Source organism: Danio rerio, chromosome 11, assembly GCF_052040795.2.
Source record: "Danio rerio strain M-AB ecotype USA chromosome 11, GRCz13ab, whole genome shotgun sequence".
In the NCBI taxonomy this organism is placed as follows: domain Eukaryota; kingdom Metazoa; phylum Chordata; class Actinopteri; order Cypriniformes; family Danionidae; genus Danio; species Danio rerio.
The window spans coordinates 9,502,501-9,526,166 of NC_141031.1; the positions used below are offsets into that span (position 1 = coordinate 9,502,501).

General features: G+C 36.0%; 1 protein-coding gene across 4 annotated transcripts in view; it reads right to left on the minus strand.

Annotated features, from left to right (window-relative positions):
* The window catches only part of naaladl2 (N-acetylated alpha-linked acidic dipeptidase like 2), a 629,431-nt gene that overhangs the window by 315,183 nt on the left and 290,582 nt on the right, over window positions 1-23,666 (minus strand). For all 4 annotated transcript variants that reach the window (XM_087273253.1, XM_087273252.1, XM_087273254.1 and 1 more), the window contains one exon: window positions 2,400-2,661. In XM_087273253.1, the coding sequence (XP_087129379.1) occupies window positions 2,400-2,661 (262 nt within the window). The remainder of the gene's footprint in view (window positions 1-2,399; window positions 2,662-23,666) is intronic.

Here is a 23,666-nt window from a genome sequence, read left to right on the forward strand (position 1 = left end):
TTACATGTTATAATTACACACTATGAATGGTTTATTAAGCATTAGCAAATAGTTACCACTATCTTTTAAGCATTAACTGTATATTAGTAGATGTTAGTAAGCGGTTTATAACTGCAGATACAAATGCTCTGTTCTTGACTTATAAGCACCTATATAATGTGCTTAATGATTGTATTTTCATACGTTGTTAATTATCTTTTATTACTAACTTAAGTTGCATCATTTACAAACCAGTTAATTGAGAGTAGGTGGTTTTTAAAGATTATTCAGAATGTGTAAATAAATTATTAATAAACTTAACAAAATTAACATTTGTTTACTTTATTATTTAGGCATATAGTAATGGTTACTTTGCTAAATGCTTTATTAACTCACCTACAAATAAATGGCCAGTTAAATTGTAACTGAAATGTTGCATCTTAATATATTATAGACAAGATTACAAAGATGTATTTTTCATTTAATACTTAGTCTTTAATTGTCATTTATAAGGGATTTATAAAGCATAAATAGTCCTTACTTAGATTAGGCCACAAAAAAAGGTTAATAAAGAGTTATCAGGAAATCTTATTTAATTAAGATTTATTAAATAATAAATATATATTAACATACAACTTAGCTGTTAATATATGCCTGAATAATACGATATAAATGTTGATTTGAATAGTTTATTAATCATTTACTAACTCATTCTGAATGATCTTTAAAAAAAACAACAACTAGTCTTAGGGTGCTTTCACACTTGTTTCATTTGCCTAAATTGTACCCAAGTTTGATTGTTATACTCCCCTTTCACACTGTCTTTTTTCCTTCTGAACCCCGGTACACTCGCATCATTAAGCTGCTGTTGTGTATACAGCTGATGCTAGGTGATGGCCACAAAAACAAAGCGCCAAAATAGAAAGATGTCCGCACATCGTGGTCATTCTGTGTTCGCTGAATCTTTTGGTTTTGGACATACAGGAAGTGACTTGCGTCTGTCTGCTGCAAAAATATTACCAACGTTCAGAACAAACCGCGATGTCTGCAGAAACTGTTTTTGGAGGAGACAAGCAGACATTATCACGTGTTTGCTCTGGCTCAGGCCCGCTTGTAACCAAGGTGCGTGATACACAGACACACATGAATGAATGTTATGAAAACAATGTTTGTTGTACTGTTGGCGGTTCACTTACGTTATTTGGTACGATTGCATTCATACCAGACTTTGCACAAACCATACCCCAGACCACCTCTTTCAGGCAGACTCGGGTAAGATTTGTGGGTGGGTGCGCACACAAGTTCAGAAGATATGTTCACACTAGCTAAACGTACCGTACTTTGATGTCAAATGAACCCAGGTGTGAACCAAAAGTGCTAGTGTGAAAGCACCCTTTAATACAAATGATTTTGTAAGTGATTCTATACTTAATTTAGTCATGAAAAATTAATCAGTCACAAATTATGAAAGCCGATTATTAAGCACATTTCAAATGTGCTTGTAGGTCAAGAATAGAGCATTTGTATCTGCAGTTATAAACTGTTTAATAACGTCTATAAATGTAGAGCTAACATGTATCAAATAAATACATACACAATATGCTTATGCTTAATAAATAATTCATAGAGTGAAGTTATAAAGTGTTAACCAAATTTGCTATAGAATATAGTTTCAAAGTTATTCATGTTATTGAAATCAAGTTTTTCATCATCATTACTCCAGTCTTCACGGTCACGTGATCCTTCAGAAATCATTATAATGTAATAGTTATTTTGTTATGGTATTAATGGTACAAAAATCATGATTTGTATTTCTTTTGTGCTGCTTTTGGAATATTTGATCTTTTTTTTTTCTTTCAAAATAACTTTAAAAATAGCTTTTTTGCAGTCTTTTTTTTATTATGAATTCATAAAAAATAATCAAATAAAAGCTTATATTTTTTAGCATTGTTAAATAAAACAGGCAGCACGGTGGCGCAGTGGGTAGCACGATTGCCTCACAGCAAGAAGGTAGCTTATTCAACCCTCGGCTGGGTCAGTTGGCATTTCGGTGGGGAGTTTGCATGTTCTCCCCATGTTTGCATGGGTTTCCTCCAGGTGCTCCGGTTTCCCTCACAGTCCGAAGACATGCGCTGTAGTTGAATTGGTTAAACTAAATTATCCGTAGGGTATGTGTGTGAATATGAGTGTATGGGTGTTTCCCAGTGATGGGTTGCCGCTGGAACGGCATCCGCTGCTTAATAAAATATGCTGGATAAGTTGACGGTTCATTTCACTGTGGTGACCCAAGATTAATAAAGGGACTAAGCCGAAAATAAAATAAATGAATGATTACCACATTGAACACATTGCAATATTTAACATTAACATCATTAACATAATAATTATCATAACTTTAATTAATTGATTGTTTGACTCACCACTATATTGCCCACTGCAGAGTAGGCCGCAAAGGCAAAAGCCTCACTTGTGGTTGTGAACTGCTTCTCACATCTCGCTCCGCTGGGCAGATAGCACTGGTTTCCGCTCTTATCAACAATGGTACTAAGAACGGGTCCAGGATGGCTCAGAAGGGCCATGTGTTTGGTAACTTGGACATCTTTTAAGCCAATCTCCTTCCACCGCTGTGCAATATATTTGACCCTGGACTCTTCGGTAAGATCTGACAAGCTGTCAAAGTCCCTGTGTTCAATCAGACACAACAGAAAGCGGATATCAATAAATGTGCCAAGTATTTTGTGAAGGCAACCCAACAACAACACGACACTTAACAGCATGTTGATGAATATGCGCGAGACTCATTATCATTAGCGTAATTAGCACATTGTTGACTTTAGGTTAACATTTGTTTTCCTCAAAGGTATTTACATGGTCTATTGACGTGAAGCCGTGGCTCGAAGCACGGGACAGAAATGGAGAGACAGCCTCCATAATTCATATTCCGGACAAGCCTCAGTTAATGTAACTGATGAATATGGCAGTGCAGAGAATCAATTGTCTCCTGAACAAACGGATGCACTATTAAAAAAGGATTGCCGGGAGAGAAAGTAAATTAGCAACAGACGGTTAAACATGAGAGGGAGAAATGAAGCGCTGCTAAGGTGCTCTGGCAGCTCGGCTTCGCTTATTTCTTACCCGTCACGGCACGTGGAAGGCACAAAAAGAAACACATTGTTATCTTGTAACTCGAAAACTTTGAGGGCTTGAGAGCCCATCAGCATGCCAAAGCTCGCTCTGCAATTTTATAGAAGAAACACAGCAGGCCTGCCCATTCTCTCAATCTTCAAAACAAAATTAATTGAAGTGTAAAAGCAAGCCAAGAGCCTCCAGAGACTATAAATCATTTAACTGCATTTCTTTCTCCTTTATACACTGTGATAAATTTGCAGACGTTGATCATTGCCACATGACGTTAACAATATCCGCTACCCAACTGCACAGACTGTTCCTCTACTGTGCTAACAGTCACATGTCTCATTATAGCAGTTTTTTTTTCAGTTGTAAAAAGAAGGTTAAATCTTTTAAAACTGATTTTGGCAACACAAAAATAAGAGCAAGAACATAATGTTGTATCTGTACTGAAAAGTACAGACTAAAAATACAGTGTCTGGTCTGCTTTATCCTGCAAGATGTTTTATGCACACAACAATATTCAGCATCACATATCATCGGTTTTGTATTGGTGGTGTTTTTGGAAAGTACAATATGACGGGGGGTTTATAGAACCTATAAAGCAGTGGTCACTAAACTTGTTCCTGGAGGGCCGGTGTCCTGCAAAGTTTAGGTCCAACCCTAATGAAACACACCTAAACAAGCTAATCAAGGTCTTGCTAGGTATGCTTGAAATATCCAGGCAGGTGTGTTGAAGCAAGTTTGAGCTAAACCCAGCAGGGACACCGGCTCTCCAGGACCGAGATTGGTGACCCCTGCTATAAAGTGAGCAACACAATGCATATTTTCTCAGCTAAATTTGTGCTGAAACCAAAATTTGATTATGGAAGAAAGGGAGGGAAAAATCAATGTTTATGTAAACTACAGTAGAGTAAAACTAAAAATAAAATACAATATAAATGCAAGCAGGGTGAGAGAAGGCAATGTATTAAAATTAATCAGAAAGAAAGAAAGAAAGAAAGAAAGAAAGAAAGAATAAAGAAAGAAAGAAAGAAAGAAAGAAAGAAAGACAGAAAGACAGAAAGAAAGAAAGAATAAAGTAAGTAAGAAAGAAGGAAAGAAAGAAAGAAAGAAAGACAGAAAGACAGAAAGAAAGAAAGAAATTTTGATTTTCACACTATTACAAAAACATTAATACATTATTCAAACAATCAACTCACAAAAAAGAAAAAGTGAGAAAAAGAAAAAAAATATTAACCCAAAATGGGAGCAGAAACCAACTAATTTTAAAAAAGCTCACACAGAGCACCGGCATAACAACACATTAAGTCAAAAGAAGGAAGATCAACCATAGCTTTAAAAAACCTAAAATCAACAGGAATTCTTGATTTGACAGAATTAACAAAAACTGCCAACAAGTCGTGACTCACATTTCTTAATTATTTTTTTTGCTTTCTGGTACTATACACCGCCATTTCAGCTTGTCCTAATAAAAAATTGAGAAGCTGACATCTAAAGCGTTTCATCTGAACATATTTAAACCCACAAATAAAAGTGTTAGTGGAAAAGGTTTCTCTAAAAGATACAAACAAATTCTGTAAAACAGCAAATAAAGGCTCAAATCTGGAACATTGCGTTAACGTGTGAAAAACAGTTTCTCTCTGCAAGCAGAAAGGGCAATCGTGACCATCGTCAGGATTTAAAATTGAAATAAAAGCATTAACTGCAACGGCAACATGCAAAAATCTCCACTGCAAATCTCCATGTCTTTTAGTTAATGGTGACTTGTACAGTGATCGTGCTCATCCTCATTCAACTTTAAAACATCACGCCATGGAGTGTTCACTCTATTGTTCAGAACCATTTTGTTAAAAACTTTAACACATGTTTTATGTAAAACCTTCCCAGAAGCTGACTCTTGCCGAATTATTGTCACATCTTTACAATGTAAAAACACCCCTTTACAGTTTGGGAGACAAGTTGGGAGAAAATGACAAAAACGGGAAAATATCATTACAATTTGGAACAGTTAACCCTTCATAATACTCCCCCAACAACCTGATCTTTTCAGTTGTGAGGGGAGCCCTCCATTGTTCAAGGAGTTTGGTAACTTTTAATTATGGAAGAAAGGGAGGGAAAAATCAATGTGTAGGTAAACTACAGTAGAGTAAAACTAATAATATAACACATTATAAATACAAGTAGGGTGAGAGAAGGCAATGAATTAAAATTAATCAGAAAGAAAGAAAGAAAGAAAGAAAGAAAGAAAGAAAGAAAGAAAGAAAGAAAGAAAGAAAGGAGAATCAGACAAAATCACTAATGTTGAATGAGAGAAAACATCAGCAAACATACACTCAAAGGACTTTAATAAGTAAACCTGTCCAACTGTTTATTAACGCGAATTTCTAATTAGCCATATAAATGGCAGCAACTCAATGCATTTAGGCATGTAGGCACAGCCAAGGTGTGACTTTAAACGTGGCATGGTTGTTGGTGCCAGAGCTGGTCTGAGTGATTTACTGAGAATTTCACGCACAACCTTCTCTAGTGTTTACAGAGAATGGTCCGAAAAAGAGAAAATATCCAGTGAGCGGCAGTTCTGTGGGCACAACTACCTTGTTGATGCCAGATGTCAAAGAAGAATGGCCAGACTGGTCTCGAGCAGATAGAAAAGCAACAGTGACTCAAATAAACTCAAATCATTTCAATTGAGGTATGCAGAAGAGCATCTCTGAATGTTGAACCTTGAAGCAGATGGGCTACAGCAGCAGAAGACAACACTGGGTGTCACTCCTGTCAGCTAACAACAGGAAACTGAGGCAACAATTCACACTGGCTCACCAAACTCGCACAGTAGAAGATTGGCAAAACCTTGCCTCATCTGATGAGACTCAATTGCTGCTGCAACATTTGGGTGGTAGGGTCAGAATTTGGCATCAACAACATGAAAGCATGGATTCATTCTGCCTTTTAACAAACAGTTCAGTCTGGTAGTGGTGGTGTAATTGTGTGGGGGATATTTTCTTGGCACACATTGGGTCCATTAGTACCAACTAAGCATCGTGTCATTGCCCCAGCCTACCTGCGTATTGTTGCCGACCACATCCATCCCTTTATGACCACAATGTACCCATCTTCTGATGGCTACTTTCAGCAGGATAACGCACCAGGTCAAAGCGTTAATCATCTCAGACTGGTTTCTTGAACATGACAATGAGTTCACTGTACTCAAATGGTCTCACAGTCACCAGATCTTAATCCAATAGAGCTCATTTGGGATGTGGTGGAATTGGATGTGCAGCCGACAAATCTGCAGCAACTGCGTGATGCTATCATATCAATATGGAACAAAATCTCTGAGGAATATTTCCAGTACTTTGTTGAATCTATGCCACGAAGGATTAAGGCAGTTCTGAAGGCTAAAGGTGGTCCAACCCAGTACTAGTAAGGTGTACTTGATAAAGTGGCCGATAAGTGTAAATATTCATGCTTAGTCAAACCAAGAACTAATTCTATTAAATGTTTAAAATAGCCTTTAGGAAGTATCAGGCTAAAAAAAACAATATATTGGAATCAAAAGTACTACTTTTACGATGTTTCTTCATATGCACAGCGTAAACAGAAAGACTGAAAAATTCCTTTGTATAGTTATTCCTGTACACACATGTGTCATTTTTATTTAAGCAAGGGTTTTACTTTCATTTATTTATTTAAATTTTTTTTTATTTCGTCCTAACTTCTCGAGCACAAGACTCATCCTGTGATTCAGGAGAGCGGACAAGCAGTCCAGCCCCACACTGAGCCACTGTGACCTGACAGAGTGTGTCCAATCCCTCACGGCTGTGCATGGGTGCCTGGGTAATCTAATTAAAAGCGTGCTCTGCATGAGTGGAGAGGATGATTCCTAACCTCTCTCAGGTAATGCTTCTTCACTGCAGCTGGCAAAAGACTTAAATAGTAACCCAAGACATTACTTATGGAGGAACCGTTGCCTCAAATGATTGTTTGTCCAATTTTAGAAAATTGCTAAAGAAATGTCACTTTTTGGTGAAATGGAAAACGATGCGTTTGGTGAAATGTGTGTGCTTAAAAAGTTACTTTTCAATGCAATGCATGTAAATACATCTGAATAAAATGAAATCAATATGAAACATCTCACTGATATTGATGCATTTTTTTTTACAATACATATTATTTTAAAATCATTATTAAAGAAATATGTAACTTAATGGGTGACACGGTGGCTCAGTAGTTAGCACTGTTGCCTCACAGCAAGAAAGTCACTCGTTTGAGTCTCGGCTGGGTCAGTTGACATTTCTGTGTGGAGTTTTCATGTTCTCCCCGTGTCCGCATGGGTTTTCTTCCGTGTGCTCCAGTTTCCCCCAAAGTCCAAAGACATGTGCTTTATGTCAATTGAGCAGACTAAATTAAATTAGCCGTAGTGTGTGTTCGTGAATGTGAGAGTGTATGTGTGCTTCCCAGTACTGGGTTGCAGTTGGAAAGGCATCCGCTATGTAAAACATATAGTGGATAAGTTGATGGTTTAATCCGCTGTGGCGACCCCTGATGAATAAAGGGACTGAGCCAAAGAAAAATGAATGAATAAATTAATGTAACTTCCATTAATTATTATACAATGACGAAAATAAGACAAATTAAAAATATTGACTTGTTGTATTGTTTCCAAAAAAGATCATAATGGCTTAACTTTAAAGAGAAAGCCCAACACTAAAAAAAAAAAAACAATGTTAATGTATTCACCTTTAGGCCATGCAATTTGTAGATGACTTTTTGTCTTCATCATATGAGCTTCTTTTCTTAGTTTTTTAGCTAAATCAGGGGTGCTAGGTGATTCATGAAATGCTTAAACAGGTTCAAAATGTTCTATTTTGAGTGAATTTTAATCTTTGAAGATCTATTTAGCACTTAAGACAAACAAAATCTGATAACTAGCACAGAAAATGTCATACCATCGTGAAAAGCATTTACTCATTTACATTAGTGGAGTACTTTTTTTTTTTGAAATGTCGAGAAAAAAGTAATTAATAATAATAATAATAATAAAATAATAACAACAATAATTTTAATAATAATAAAATTATTAATAATAATAATAAAAAGTTTCCTTAAAATAAAAAATAAGAAAATGTCATTTTGAAAAAAATAAATAAATAAAAAAAAAAAAATATATATATATATATATATATATATATATATATATATATATATATATATATATATATATATATATATATATATATATATATATATATAATTATATATATAATATATATTATATAATTATATATATAAAATATACAAAGACATTGGGGGACAAACTGAAGTCATTGCATTTAGGAACAGAGATGAGGTTCTCAAGGGAAATGTGCACCTTGGCTCTAAGGATCAAACAACAACAAAAATAAGGTCAAGAATCTAGGTGTGATTCTGGAGTCAGATCTGATTTAAGTAGTCATGTCAAAGCAGTAACTAAATCAGCATAGTATCATCTAAAAAAATTGCAAGAAGTAGATGCTTTGTTTCTAGTGAGGACTTGTTCATGCTTTTATCACCACCAGAGTGGATTACTGTAACGGCCTTCTCACTGGCCTTCCCAAAAAGACAGACAGACAGTTGCAGCTCACCCTGAATGCTGCTGCCCGGATTCTGACCAGAACCCAAAAAGAGCACATCACACCTGTCCTCAGGTCTTTGCATTGGCTCCCAGCTACATTCGGAATACATTTTAAAGTATTATTACTTGTCTATAAATCACTAAATGGCCTAGGGCCTCAATATATTACAGATATGCTGACTAAATTCAAACATGACAAATCACTCAGATCATTAAGATCAAGTTAATTAAAAATTCCAAGAGTTCAAAGCAGCTATGCCCCTACTGTGGAATCAGCTTCCAGAAATGATTAGATGTGTTCCAACATTAGATACATTCAAATCAAAACTGAAAACACATCTGTTTAGATGTGCCTGAATGAGCACTGTGCAACATTTATGTCCGACAGATTGAACTACTGTGTTTTTCTTTTCTTTTCCATTCCTTTAAAACCTGTTTTAACTCATTGTAATCTATTTTCATCATTTTTTATTCTCAATTTTTAATTTCTAATTCGTTATATGCTATAAAAAATAATCTTGCCTTGTAAAAATAAAGCATAACCTTGAAATCCTAATATTTTCCAGAGCTGTGTGTATTTACCATGAGCAGTGTGGATTACAAAGTATAAAAATGCTTAAAAATGTTAAAGTTTTGATTTTGCATATTAAATTGCTATATCGATAAATCTGACTTAACATACATGAAGTCTTAGTCCTTTAATAATTCTAATAAAAAGTCGAGTTAGGCTTGGGTCCATCTCTAACAAAGACATATCCATAACCTTTACTGTCTCCATTGACCAATCATAAAATACGTCAGAGCAACAGAAGCTGCAGTTAATCAGTGATCAAACCAGTCACAGCTTGACCAAATCAAACCTCTTGTCAAGCAGCATTTACAGACTGCTTTCAACAACCTGACCTGATGATTGATGCTTCCTCTTCCACCTGGAACAAAAAGATCAGTCACTTCCTTGCAAAACCCAGCTCATGGCCGCAACCGCTGGCTAGAAACAAGAGGAGTCTGCAAACCCTCCGACAGCAGATCCTTAACTCAGTGCCATCTGTTACTGAGACTAATATAGACATCAGAAGAGAAGCCTTGCTCTCCCCTGTCAAGCAACAAAAATCAGGTATTTTCACACAGGAAGTCTGTCAACAAAGCCGCCAGATGAGGCTTTATTTCTCAAAGCTTCAAAGCAATTATCCTATCAGAATGAATATGCCGATGTCAAACTGTAATTCCCTTTGTTGGAAATATACCTTTTGTGCAAGCCATTTTGCATCTTTATATTCTGCATGTACACGCAGAGGAGTGAATATCTAGGGTTTTAATTAAACATGGTTGAGTGGAGATGATTGACAGCTGATCTAATCACAAAACGTGTTTTGGAGTATAGGAAAAAATCTATCAGGTGTAGAAGTAAATAGAAAATGAATAGAACATAAATAAATAAATAAATAAATAAATAAATAAATAAATAAATAAATAAAAGTTAAAATAAATAAATTAATTAATTAAAAACTAACAAAAACAAACATTTTAAAATAAAAATCCATAGCAAACAAAAAACTAGACAAACAAACAAGCAAACAAAGACAACAAAAGCATCAACATCTTTTTTTTTATTTTATTTTAGCTTCAAAGTCTTTACCCTACCAAAATGATTATATTCTGATATTAATTCCTATGTTGGAAATATATGGTTAGAGGCAAAACTATTAGCCCAAAGTGTGAAATTTTTAAAATAAAAAAAAATATAAGTTTTGTTTAACGCATATCATTTTTTTCAACATATTTTTAAACATAATAATTTTAATAACTAATGTATTTGGTCTTTGATATCATGTCAAGCATATAGGAATTTTAGAGGTATCCATAATCCTGGACCAGACAGTTCCTCAGCAGATGATGTGGCGGTCATGGAGGAGTGGAGAGCATGATCCCTGAAAGACCGCAGTGACAGACAAGTCTCCGCATTGATCTAGTGTGTTAGTGCCACCTACTCACACCACAGCTTCTCCACAGTGAACATCCAGCGTTCTCCAGCCTCTGGCACCTAAACTGCAGCTCGACAGCCTAAACTGCAATTTGGTCAGAGGAGAAATGGTCATGCCCAACTAAGCTGGATTTCTCTCAAGTTTTTTTTTCCTTTACTTTTGTCAATTGTTGAAGTTTCTTCCTTGCCATTGCCGCAACGAGCTTACTTGATTTGGGACTTGTGGAGCTGCGCATGAATGGATTTGCTCTTCAGTGTTTGGACTTTCACTTTCACCGGTGAAAATTAAGCCACACTGAACTGAACTAGATTGAACTTCAACTCTAAAAACTGAACTGACACAGTTTCAATTCAAAAGACAAGAACTTATATGTTAAGCTGCTTTGAGACAATCTACATTGTAAAAGCACAGCATATATAGATTGATTGAACTGAATTAAATGACAGAGCAGTAACAAATAGTTTACAAGTTATTTTTGCAAGGTATTATTATTATTATTATTAGGGGTTCGAGCGCGAAGCGCTGAAACCCTATTGTTTTTGTAAGAATTTTTATTATTAGGGGGTCAAGCGCGAAGCGCTGAAACCCTATTGTTTTTGTTAAGATTTTTATTATTATTATTATTATTATTATTATTATTATTATTATTATTATTATTATTATTCTGCCGAAGTCACTATTGCCCAGACCAAACCGTAAGGCCGAGAGAGCTGAAACTTGGCCAGATGGTAGTACCCCGGTACACTACGTTCTGGCCAAAGATCAGCCAAATCAGACCATAGGTGGCGCTATGGCGCCAAAAAAACACTTTTTGGACATTTTTGGCCGCTATACGTTCACCGTTTGTCGTAGACTCAAAAACTTTACATTTTTTGAATCCTTGGGTTAACCTGAACAAAAGTGTATACCAGAAATTTTTGCTCTACGACGCACCGTTTTCCCGCTACATCGCGATATGTCCGAAACCTACTTTTGCGAACTAGTCCTAGGTTTTACACTCAATCTAAACCAAACCAGCTCTCAAATGTTCTCTGGACACTGAATATCAATAATTATCAAAAAAAAGTTGACATTTTTATTCTCACTCGAAACAGTACACAACAATGTTCGACGCTAATTGAAGCTAAATGCTAATTGGAGCTATAACTTTTGAAAGAAATGAGATATCATCACCAAACTTGCTACACACATGCATAAGCTCAATTTGAGGTGACACTGCAAAACCCGCAGACTTTGGCCACATGGTGGCGCTATAAAGCTAAAAAAACATAAAAATTACTCTAACCTTACAGCCATTCGTCCGATCAGCTTGAAATTTGGCATGCAGTGTCTTTAACCAAGTTGTCATAACATACTATAAGGACATTGGCATATCTCAGAAAACATGGCCGCCATTGGCCAATTAAGATTGAGCAGCCATTTAACAAGGTTAACGATGAGTGATCAAAACGAAACTCGCTGGGCATGTTCGACTCATGGTCCTAGAGGTCTGTAAGAATTTTGAAAGAAATCGGCCACTAGGGGGCGATTTTACGTTTTTTTAGTGTGTAATGGGTTGTGTATCACACAACCTTTTGCGCAACCACACAAAATACATATCATATGATAGGCCTGCTCATACCGAACAGTTTGACACTCAAACCACTGCTGTCACTCACACCGTTCGTTAAATATTCATCAATATAGGAAAAACCTACTTTTGCGAACTAGTCCCTGGTTTTTCACTCAATCGCGACGAAACCAGTGTTGTTAGAATCTCTGGACTGTGTAGATCAATAATTATCAAAAAAAAGTTGAACTTTTCACTTTGGCTAGCTGTAACAGGCTAATTTACAAAAGAGGCTTGTCCACACGAACCTACATGCCTGTAAACCAATAAGGAAAGGCCAAAACATCACAGAAATTGGTGAGCACATGTGCCATATCAATGAGAAGAAACTTGCAAAATTTTGTGAAGATCAAATCATAGGTGGCGCTATAATAGCAAAAATAGTCTTTAAATAATGCTAAATCGCTTAAAAATAAAGTAAATTTGCTTCATTTACATAGTATTTCACAAAAAACACTTAATCTACATATCATATGATAGGCCTGCTCATACTGAACAGTTTGAGACTAAAACCACTGCTGTTACTCAAACTGTTCATTAAAAAACCATCAATATAAACAAAACCTACTTTTGCGAACTAGTCCCTGGTTTTTAACTCAATCGCAACGAAACCAGTGTTGTATGAACCTCTGGACTGAGTAGATCAATAATTATCAAAAAAAAGTTGAACTTTCCATTTTAGATAGCTGTAACAGGCTCATTTACAAAAGGGGCGTGTCTACACGAACCTACATGCCTGTAAACCAATAAGGAAAACCGAAAACATCACAGAAATTGGTGAGCAGATGTGGCATATCAATGTGAATAAACATGCAAAATTTTGTGGAGATTGGGCAATAGGTGGCGCTATAATAGTGGAAATGGTTCTAAAAACATGCTAAAATGGCTTAAAATGCAGTAAATGTACTTCATTTACACACTTTTCACTGAAATGATTTATAAGTTATTTTTTTGTCCATCTTGGATGTTTAAAGATCTCAAAAACACATTTTCAATATTCTATCATTTAAGCCACTATAACACAGACTTTCAACTGTCACCTACCATTTCTAACCACTAGATGTCACAACAAGACCACTTATTTACTGTTCAAAACATTTGCATACCTTTGTTGCTTTACATTTTTTGAGTTTAAAGTCAGGGAAATTGCATTTAGGATCATTCTGAATCATATGTTGACCTGATGTAAACACTGTTATGCATTAAACATCTAATTTGGTCCCAGTTAACCTCTTCATAATAATTCTAATAGGTAAAACTGGTTCTATGATTAAACACATTGTTTTAAAACATGTGTAAAGAAAATCACAACTGTGGCTTCTAGATGGCAGTAACAGACCACTTATTGTTTATTTTACTGCTCTATAGCAAAGAATGTAATGTAATGTTATGTAATGCATTCTGAATCCCAAACTGACATGGCATGAACACAGTTCATGCATTTAAGATCAAATTTAGTCAAAGCGTGTCACACTTTTTACTCTGTAGATTTTTAATTATTTTAATAAAATACAAATGTTTCATTTTATATAGTTAGAACATGCTCAATTATAGAAGGGATATATTTATGCACACCTAAATGGCTGTAATCACATAAAAAAATTACACTGTGGCCACTAGATGGCAGTAGGAGATCACTAATAGCTTATTCACTGCTCTTTTGTCATTTTTATTAAGAAGAGCTAAAATAGCCATAACTCATGAATGAACTAAAATATCTTCACCAAACTTGTTACACATATGCAAGAGGTCAGTCTAAGGTTATAGCATAAAACTCGTAGACAATGGCCACATGATGGCGCTATACATTGTAAAATCACTGTATCTGAGTAACCATTTATCTGATTAACTTAAAATTTGACATGTCGTGTCTTTGTCTAAGGTGCCATGACTCGATCTACACAATATATCATAGGGCTGCTTATGCTGGTCACTTTGACATAAAAGCGGTCACTCGAAATGTTCATTAAAAATTTGTCAATATGTAAAAATCGAAGTTGCTTCTCTGGAGTGTTTAATCAAACATTTGTTAGCTCAATCTATAAACTCTAACGCTCTAATCGTATATTTCGTTGTCGAATAAACTACTTACAGGCGTCCTAACTGCTATATGACCTTACCCTGCTAAACTGCTTGACCCCCGTTAATTGCTGCTTGCAGCTATATTTAGGGGTTCGAGCGCGAAGCGCTGAAACCCTATTGTTTTTGTAAGAATTTTTATTATTATTATTATTATTATTATTATTTTACTTCTGCCATAATCACTATTGCCCAGGCCAAACCCTAAGGCCTATTGGCCTCAAACTTGGTCAGATGGTAGTACTCCTCACCGCTACTCAGATCCAAAGGCTCGTCAAAATCGGGCCATAGGTGGCGCTACAGCGCTAAAAACAAAAAAAATTTAGTAATTTGGCAGCCATTTCTAAACCGTTAGTCGTAGGCTCAAAAACTTTACACTTTTGGAATCGTTGGGTCATCCCGAACAAAAGTGGAGTCACCCAGAATTTCTCTACGACGCACCGTTTTTCCGCTACATCGCGATTTGTCCGAAACCTACTTTTGCGAACTAGTCCTAGGGTTTTCACCCAATCTGAACCAAACCAGTGTAGAAATGTTCTTTGGACACTGAATAGCAAAAGTTATTGAAAGAAAGTTGAAATGTTGATTTCACGCGAAACCGTACGCAAAAATGTAACATGCTAATGTAAGCTAAAAGCTAATTGTAGCTGTAACTTTTGAACGGATTGAGATATCTTCATCAAACTTGGTACACACATGTATAAGGTCAATTTGAGGTCACAGTGCAAAACCCGCTAACTTTGGCCTCATGGTGGCGCTATAAAGCCTATAAAACATAAAAATTACTCTAACCTCACAACCATTTGTCCAATCAGCTTGAAATTTGGCATGCAGTGTCTTTGTCTAACGTGTCATGACATACTATAAGGACATTGGCATATCTCAAAAAACATGGCCGCCATTAGCCAATTAAGATTAAACAACCATTAAACTAGGTTAACGATGAGTGATCGGAACGAAACTCGGTGGGCATGTTCGACTCATGGTCCTAGAGGTCTGTAAGAATTTTGAAAGAAATCCGCCACTAGGGGGCGATTTTGGGTTTTTTGAGAATGTAATTGATTGGTTATTACATAAAGTTTTGCACAGCCACACAAAATACATATCATATGATAGACCTGCTCATACTGAACAGTTTGACACTAAAACCAATGATGTCACTCAATCTGTTTATTAAATATTGATTAATATATGAAAAACCTACTTTTGCGAACTAGTCCCTGGTTTTTCGCTCAATCACCACGAAACCAGTGTTGTATGAATCTCTGAACTGAGCAGATCAATAGTTATTGAAATGAGTTGAACTTTCCTCTTTTGGCAGCTATAAATGGCTCATTTACAAAAGGGGTGTGTTTTATATTGACCTAAATGCATGTAAATGCATAAGGAAAACTCAAAACTTCGTGAAATCTGGTATGCACATCTGACATGTGATTCTTAACAGGCATACACAATTTTGTGAAGATAGGTCAATAGGTGGCGCTGTAACAGTAGAAAAGGTCTCAAAAACACTGATTTCCATTGCTATTTTACCATAATTTGTATAATATGTGTTTATTGTAGACAGCTTTTCATAAATATACTTGATCTGACATAATATATGATAGGCCTGCACATTCTGATCACTTTGGCATGAAATCCACTGCTGTAACTATAACCATCCATTTATTATTCACCATTATTTCAAACAATACTTTTATGAACTCGTCCCTGCTTTTTTGCTCAAATTGAACAAAATCAGTGTTGTACAAATGTCTGCACTGTCTAAATCAGTAATTATGAAAAACAATTGAACTTTTGTGCATAAATGAGCTTGATATATTTATCTGAAGAGCACAGTGTGTTCATATGCTTCCACAAAGGATCTAAACATGCATTACTAATATAAACCACTAGATGACAGCACAAGACCTCATAATGTTGGTTTAAAGTCACTAAATGTCCATTAAAGATCATTCTGAATCACATCTTGACATGGCATAAACTCTGTTATTGCATTTAAAAGCTGATTTAGTACCAGGTTACCACTTCATTTATGTAGGCTTTATATTTTTACCATTTATTACATTACATCATGGATTTCTTTAGGGTCAGCCTTAAATGTTGGGTTGTCCTACATCTAAATTGCCTAAATGGCAATTAGTTTGCCAAATGCTCGAACCCCGTTAATCGCCGCTTGCGGCTATATTTATTATTATTATTATTATTATTATTATTTTACTTCTGCCATAATCACTATTGCCCAGGCCAAACCGTAAGGCCTATTGGCTTCAAACTTGGTCAGATGGTAGTACTCCTCACCGCTACTCAGATCCAAAGGCTCGTCAAAATCGGGCCATAGGTGGCGCTACAGCGCTAAAAACAAAAAAAATTTAGTAATTTGGCAGCCATTTCTAAACCGTTTGTCGTAGGCTCAAAAAATTTACACTTTTGGAATCGTTGGGTCATCCCGAACGAAAGTGGAGTGACTCAGATTTTCTCTACGACGCACCGTTTTTCCGCTACATCGCGATTTGTCCGAAACCTACTTATGCGAACTAGTCCTAGGGTTTTCACCCAATCTGAACCAAACCAGTGTAGAAACGTTCTTTGGACACTGAATAGCAAAAGTTATTGAAAGAAAGTTGAAATGTTGATTTCACGCGAAACCGTACACAAGAACGTAACATGCTAATGTAAGCTAAAAGCTAATTGTAGCTGTAACTTTTGAACGGATTGAGATATCTTCATCAAACTTGGTACACACATGTATAAGGTCAATTTGAGGTCACAGTGCAAAAGCCGCAAACTTTGGCCTCATGGTGGCGCTTTAAAGCCTATAAAACATAAAAATTACTCTAACCTCACAACCATTTGTCCAATCAGCTTGAAATTTGGCATGCAGTGTCTTTGTCTAACGTGTCATGACATACTATAAGGACATTGGCATATCTCAAAAAACATGGCCGCCATTAGCCAATTAAGATTAAACAACTATTAAACTAGGTTAACGATGAGTGATCGGAACGAAACTCGGTGGGCATGTTCGACTCATGGTCCTAGAGGTCTGTAAGAATTTTGAAAGAAATCCGCCACTAGGGGGCGATTTTGGGTTTTTTGAGAATGTAATTGATTGGTTATTACATAAAGTTTTGCACAGCCACACAAAATACATATCATATGATAGGCCTGCTCATACTGAACAGTTTGACACTACAACCACTGATGTCACTCAATCTGTTTATTAAATATTAATTAATATATGAAAAACCTACTTTTGCGAACTAGTCCCTGGTTTTTCGCTCAATCACCACGAAACCAGTGTTGTATGAATCTCTGAACTGAGCAGATCAATAGTTATTGAAATGAGTTGAACTTTCCTCTTTTGGTAGCTATAAATGGCTCATTTACAAAAGGGGTGTGTCTTATATTGACCTAAATGCATGTAAATGCATAAGGAAAACTCAAAACTTCGTGAAATCTGGTATGCACATCTGAGATGTGATTCTTAACAAGCTTACACAATTTTGTGAAGATAGGTCAATAGGTGGTGCTGTAACAGTAGAAAAGGTCTCAAAAACACTGATTTCCATTGCTATTTGACCATAATTTGTATAATATGTGTTTATTGTAGACAGCTTTTCATAAATATACTTGATCTGACATAATATATGATAGGCCTGCACATTCTGATCACTTTGGCATGAAATCCACTGCTGTAACTCAAACCATCCATTTATTATTCACCATTATTTCAAACAATACTTTTAGGAACTCGTCCCTGCTTTTTTGCTCAAATTGAACAAAATCAATGTTGTACAAATGTCTGCACTGTCTAAATCAGTAATTATGAAAAACAATTGAACTTTTGTGCATAAATGAGCTTGATATATTTATCTGAAGAGCACAGTGTGTTCATATGCTTCCACAAAGGATCTAAACATGCATTACTAATATAAACCACTAGATGACAGCACAAGACCTCATAATGTTGGTTTAAAGTCACTAAATGTCCATTAAAGATCATTCTGAATCACATCTTGACATGGTATAATCTCTGTTATTGCATTTAAAAGCTGATTTAGTACCAGGTTACCACTTCATTTATGTAGGCTTTATATTTTTACCATTTATTACATTACATCATGGATTTCTTTAGGGTCAGCCTTAAATGTTGGGTTGTCCTACATCTAAATTGCCTAAATGGCAATTAGTTTGCCAAATGCTCGAACCCCGTTAATTGCCGCTTGCGGCTATATTTAGGGGGTCAAGCGCGTAGCGCTGAAACCCTATTGTATTTGTTAGGATTTTTATTATTATTATTATTCTGCCGAAGTCACTATTGCCCAGACCAAACCGTAAGGCCAAGAGAGCTGAAACTTGGCCAGATCGTAGTACCCCGGTACACTACATTCTCACCAAAGATCAGCCAAATCGGACCATAGGTGGCGCTACAGCGCCAAAAACCAACATTTTGGACATTTTTGGCCGCTATACGTTCACCGTTTGTCGTAGACTCAAAAACTTTACATTTTTTGAATCCTTGAGTTAGACCTAACAAAAGTGCACAGCTGCACTTTTTGCTCTACGACGCACCGTTTTCCCGCTACATCGCGTTTTGTCCGAAACCTACTTTTGCGAACTAGTCCTAGGTTTTTCACTCAATCTAAACCAAACCAGCTCTCAAATGTTCTCTGGACACTGAATATCAATAATTATCAAAAAAAAAGTTGACATTTTTATTCTCACTCGAAACAGTACACAACAATGTTCGATGCTAATTGAAGCTAAATGCTAATTGGAGCTATAACTTTTGAACAGAAAGAGATATCATCACCAAACTTAGTACACACATGTATAAGCTCAATTTGAGGTGACACTGCAAAACCCGCAGACTTTGGCCACATGGTGGCGCTATAAAGCTTAAAAACCATAAAATGACCCTAACCTTACAACCGTTAGTCCGATCAGCTTGAAATTTGGCATGCAGTGTCTTTGACCAGTTTGCCATGAAATATTATAAGGACATTGGCACATCTCAAAAAACATGGCCGCCATTGGCCAATTAAAACTGAGCAGCCATTTAACAAGGTTAACGATCAGCGATCGGAACGAAACTCGCTGGGTATGTTCGACTCACGGTCCTAGAGGGCTGTAAGAATTTTGAAAGAAATCGGCCACTAGGGGGCGATTTTACGCGTTTTTAAGGTGTAATGGGTTGTGTATCACACAATCTTTTGCGTAACCACACAAACTACATATCATATGATAGGCCTGCTCATACCGAACAGTTTGACACTCAAACCATTGCTGTCACTTACACCGTTCGTTAAATATTCATCAATATAGGAAAAACCTACTTTTGCGAACTAGTCCCTGGTTTTTCACTCAATCGCGACGAAACCAGTGTTGTTAGAATCTCTGGACTGTGTAGATCAATAATTATCAAAAAAAAGTGGAACTTTTCACTTTGGCTTGCTGTAACAGGCTAATTTACAAAAGGGGCGTGTCCACACGAACCTACATGCCTGTAAACCAATAAGGAAAGCCCAAAACAACACAGAAATTGGTGAGCACATGTGGCATATCACCGAGATGAAACTTGCAAAATTTTGTGAAGATCAAACCATAGGTGGCGCTATAATAGCAAAAATAGTCTTTAAATAATGCTAAACCGCTTGAAAATAAAGTAAATTTGCTTCATTTACACACTATTTCACAAAAAACACTTAATCTACATATCATATGATAGGTCTGTTCATACTGAACAGTTTGAGACTAAAACCACTGCTGTCACTCAAACTGTTCATTAAAAAACCATCAATATAAACAAAACCTACTTTTGCGAACTAGTCCCTGGTTTTTAACTCAATCGCAACGAAACCAGTGTTGTATGAACCTCTGGACTGAGTAGATCAATAATTATCAAAAAAAAGTTGAACTTTCCATTTTAGATAGCTGTAAGAGGCTCATTAACAAAAGGGGCGTGTCTACACGAACCTACATGCCTGTAAACCAATAAGGAAAACATCACAGAAATTGGTGAGCAGATGTGGCAAATCAATGTGAATAAACATGCAAAATTTTGTGGAGATTGGGCAATAGGTGGCGCTATAATAGTAGAAATGGTCCTAAAAACATGCTAAAATGGCTTACAAATGCAGTAAATGTGCTTCATTTACACACTTATCACTGAAATGATTTACAAGTCAATTTTTTTGCCCATCTTGGATGTTTAAAGGTCTCAAAAACACATATTTTCAGTATTCTATAATTTTAGCCACTATAACACAGACATTTAACTGTCACCTACCATTTCTAACCACTAGATGTCACAACAAGACCACTTATTTATTGTTCAATACATTTGCATACCTTTGTTGTTTTACATTTTTTGAGTTTAAAGTCAGGGAAATTGCATTTAGGATCATTCTGAATCACATTTTGACCTGATGTAAACACTGTTATGCATTAAACATCTAATTTGGTCCCAGTTAACCTCTTCATAATAATTCTAATTGGCAAAACTGGTTCTATGATTAAACACCTTGTTTTAAAACATGTAAAGAAAATCACAATTGTGGCTTCTAGATGGCAGAAACAGACCACTTATTGTTTATTTTACTGCTCTGTAGCAAAGAATGTGATGTAATGTTATGTAATGCATTCTGAATCCCAAACTGACATGGCATGAACACAGTTAATCCATTTAAGATCAAATTTAGTCAAAGCTTTTCACACTTTTTACTCTGTAGATTTTTAATTATTTTAATAAAATACAAATTTTTCATTTTATATAGTTAGAACATGCTCAATTATAGAAGGGTTATGTTTATGCACACCTAAATGGCTGTAATCACATAAATAAATTACACCGTGGCCACTAGATGGCAGTAGGAGATCACTAATAGCTTATTCACTGCTCTTTTGTAATTTTTATTAAGAAGAGCTAAAATAGCCATAACTCATGAATGAATTAAAATATCTTCACCAAACTTGTTACACATATGCAAAAGGTCAGTCTAAGGTCATAGCATAAAACTCGTAGACATTGGCCACATGATGGCGCTATACATTGTAAAATCACTGTATCTGAGTAACCGTTTATTGATTAACTAGAAATTTGACATGTCGTGTCTCTGTCTAAGGTGCCATGACTCGATCTACACATTATATCATAGGGCTGCTTATACTCGTCACTTTGACATAAAAGCGGTCACTCGAAATGTTCATTAAAAATTTGTCAATATGTAAAAACTGATGTTGCATTTCTGGAGTGTTTGATCAAACGTTTGTTAGCTCAATCTATAAACTCCAACACTCTTATCGTATATTTCATTGTCGAATAAACTACTTACAGGCGTCCTAACTGCTATATAACCGTATCCTGCTAAACTGCTTGACCCCCGTTAATTGCTGCTTGCAGCTATATTTAGGGGGTCAAGCGCGAAGCGCTGAAACCCTATTGTTTTTGTTAAGATTTTTATTATTATTATTATTATTATTATTATTATTATTAGGGGGTCAAGCGCGAAGCGCTGAAACCCTATTGTTTTTGTTAAGATTTTTATTATTATTATTATTATTATTAGGGGTTCGAGCGCGTAGCGCTGAAACCCTATTGTTTTTGTTAGAATTTTTATTATTATTATTATTATTTATTATTGTTATTTTTCTTCTGCCATAATTGCCATTGCCCAGGCCAAACCATAAGGCCTAGAAGCTTCAAATTTGGCCAGATGGTAGCGGTCCCACACCGCTACTCAGATCCAAAGAATTGTGCAAATTGGACCATAGGTGGCGCTACAGCGCTTAAAAAAGCACGTTTTTTAGTTTTTTGGCCGCCATTTGTAATCCGTTTGTCGTAGAATCAAGTAATTTACATATTTGGAATCCTTGGGTTTGTGCGAACAAAAGTGGAGTGACTCAGATTTTCTCTACGATGCACCGTTTTTCCGCTACATCGCGATTTGTCCGAAACCTACTTTTGCAAACTAGTCCTAGGTTTTCCATCCAATTGGAACCAAACCAGTGTAGAAAAGTTCTCTGGACACTGAATATCAATAGTTATTGAAAAAAATTTGAAATTTTAATTTTCACGCGAAACAGTGCACAAAAAAGTCCATGCTAACTGTAAGCTAAATGCTAATTGTAGCTATAACTTTTGAACGGATTGAGATATCATCACCAAACTTGGTAAACACATGTATAAGGTCAATATGAGCCCACAGTGCAAAACCCGCAGACTTTGGCCGCATGGTGGCGCTATAAAGCCTAAAAAACAATAAAAATACTCTAACCTTACCACCATTGGTCCAATCAGCTTGAAATTTGGCATGCAGTGTCTTTGACCAAGTTGTCATAACATACTATAAGGACATTTGCGTATGTCAAAAAACATGGCCGCCATTAGCTAATTAAGATTGAGCAGCCATTAAACAGGGTTAACGATGAGTGATCGGAACGAAACTTGGTGGGCATGTTTGACTCATAGTCCTAGAGGTCTGTAAGAATTTTGAAAAAAATCGGCCACTAGGGGGCGCCTTTGTGTTTTTTGAAGGTGTAATTGTTTGGTTATTACACACAGTTTTGCACAGCCACACAAACTACATATCATATGATAGGCCTGCTTCTGCTGAACACTTTGACATAAACATAACTGCTGTCAGTCCTACTGTTAATTAAATATTAATTAATATATGAAAAACCTACTTTTGCAAACTAGTCCCTGGTTTTTGGCTCAATCACCACGAAACCAGTGTTGTATGAATCTCTGGACTGCCTAGATCAAAAGTTATTGAAAAAAAGTTGAACTTTCATCTTTAGGTAGCTATAAATGGCTCGTTTACAAAAAGGGGTGTGTCTTTATTGACCTACATGCCTGTAATTGCATAAGGAAAACCCCAAACTTCATGAAAGCAGGTATGCACACCTGAGATATAATTCCTAACAAGCATGGCAAATTTTGTGAAGATAGGTCAATAGGTGGCGCTATAACAGTAGAAAAGGTCTCAAAAACACTGCTTTTCGTTGCTATTTGACCAAAATATGCAGAATATGTGTTTATTTTAGACAGCTTTTCACAAATATACTTGATCTGACATATTATATGACAGGCCTGCTCATTCTGATCACTTTGACACAAACACCACTGCTGTCAGTCATACTGTTTATTAAATATTAATTAATTTATGAAAAACCTACTGTTGCGAATTAGTCCCTGGTTTTTCGCTCAATCACCACAAAACCAGTGTTATATGAATCTCTGGACTGCCTAGATCAATAATTATTG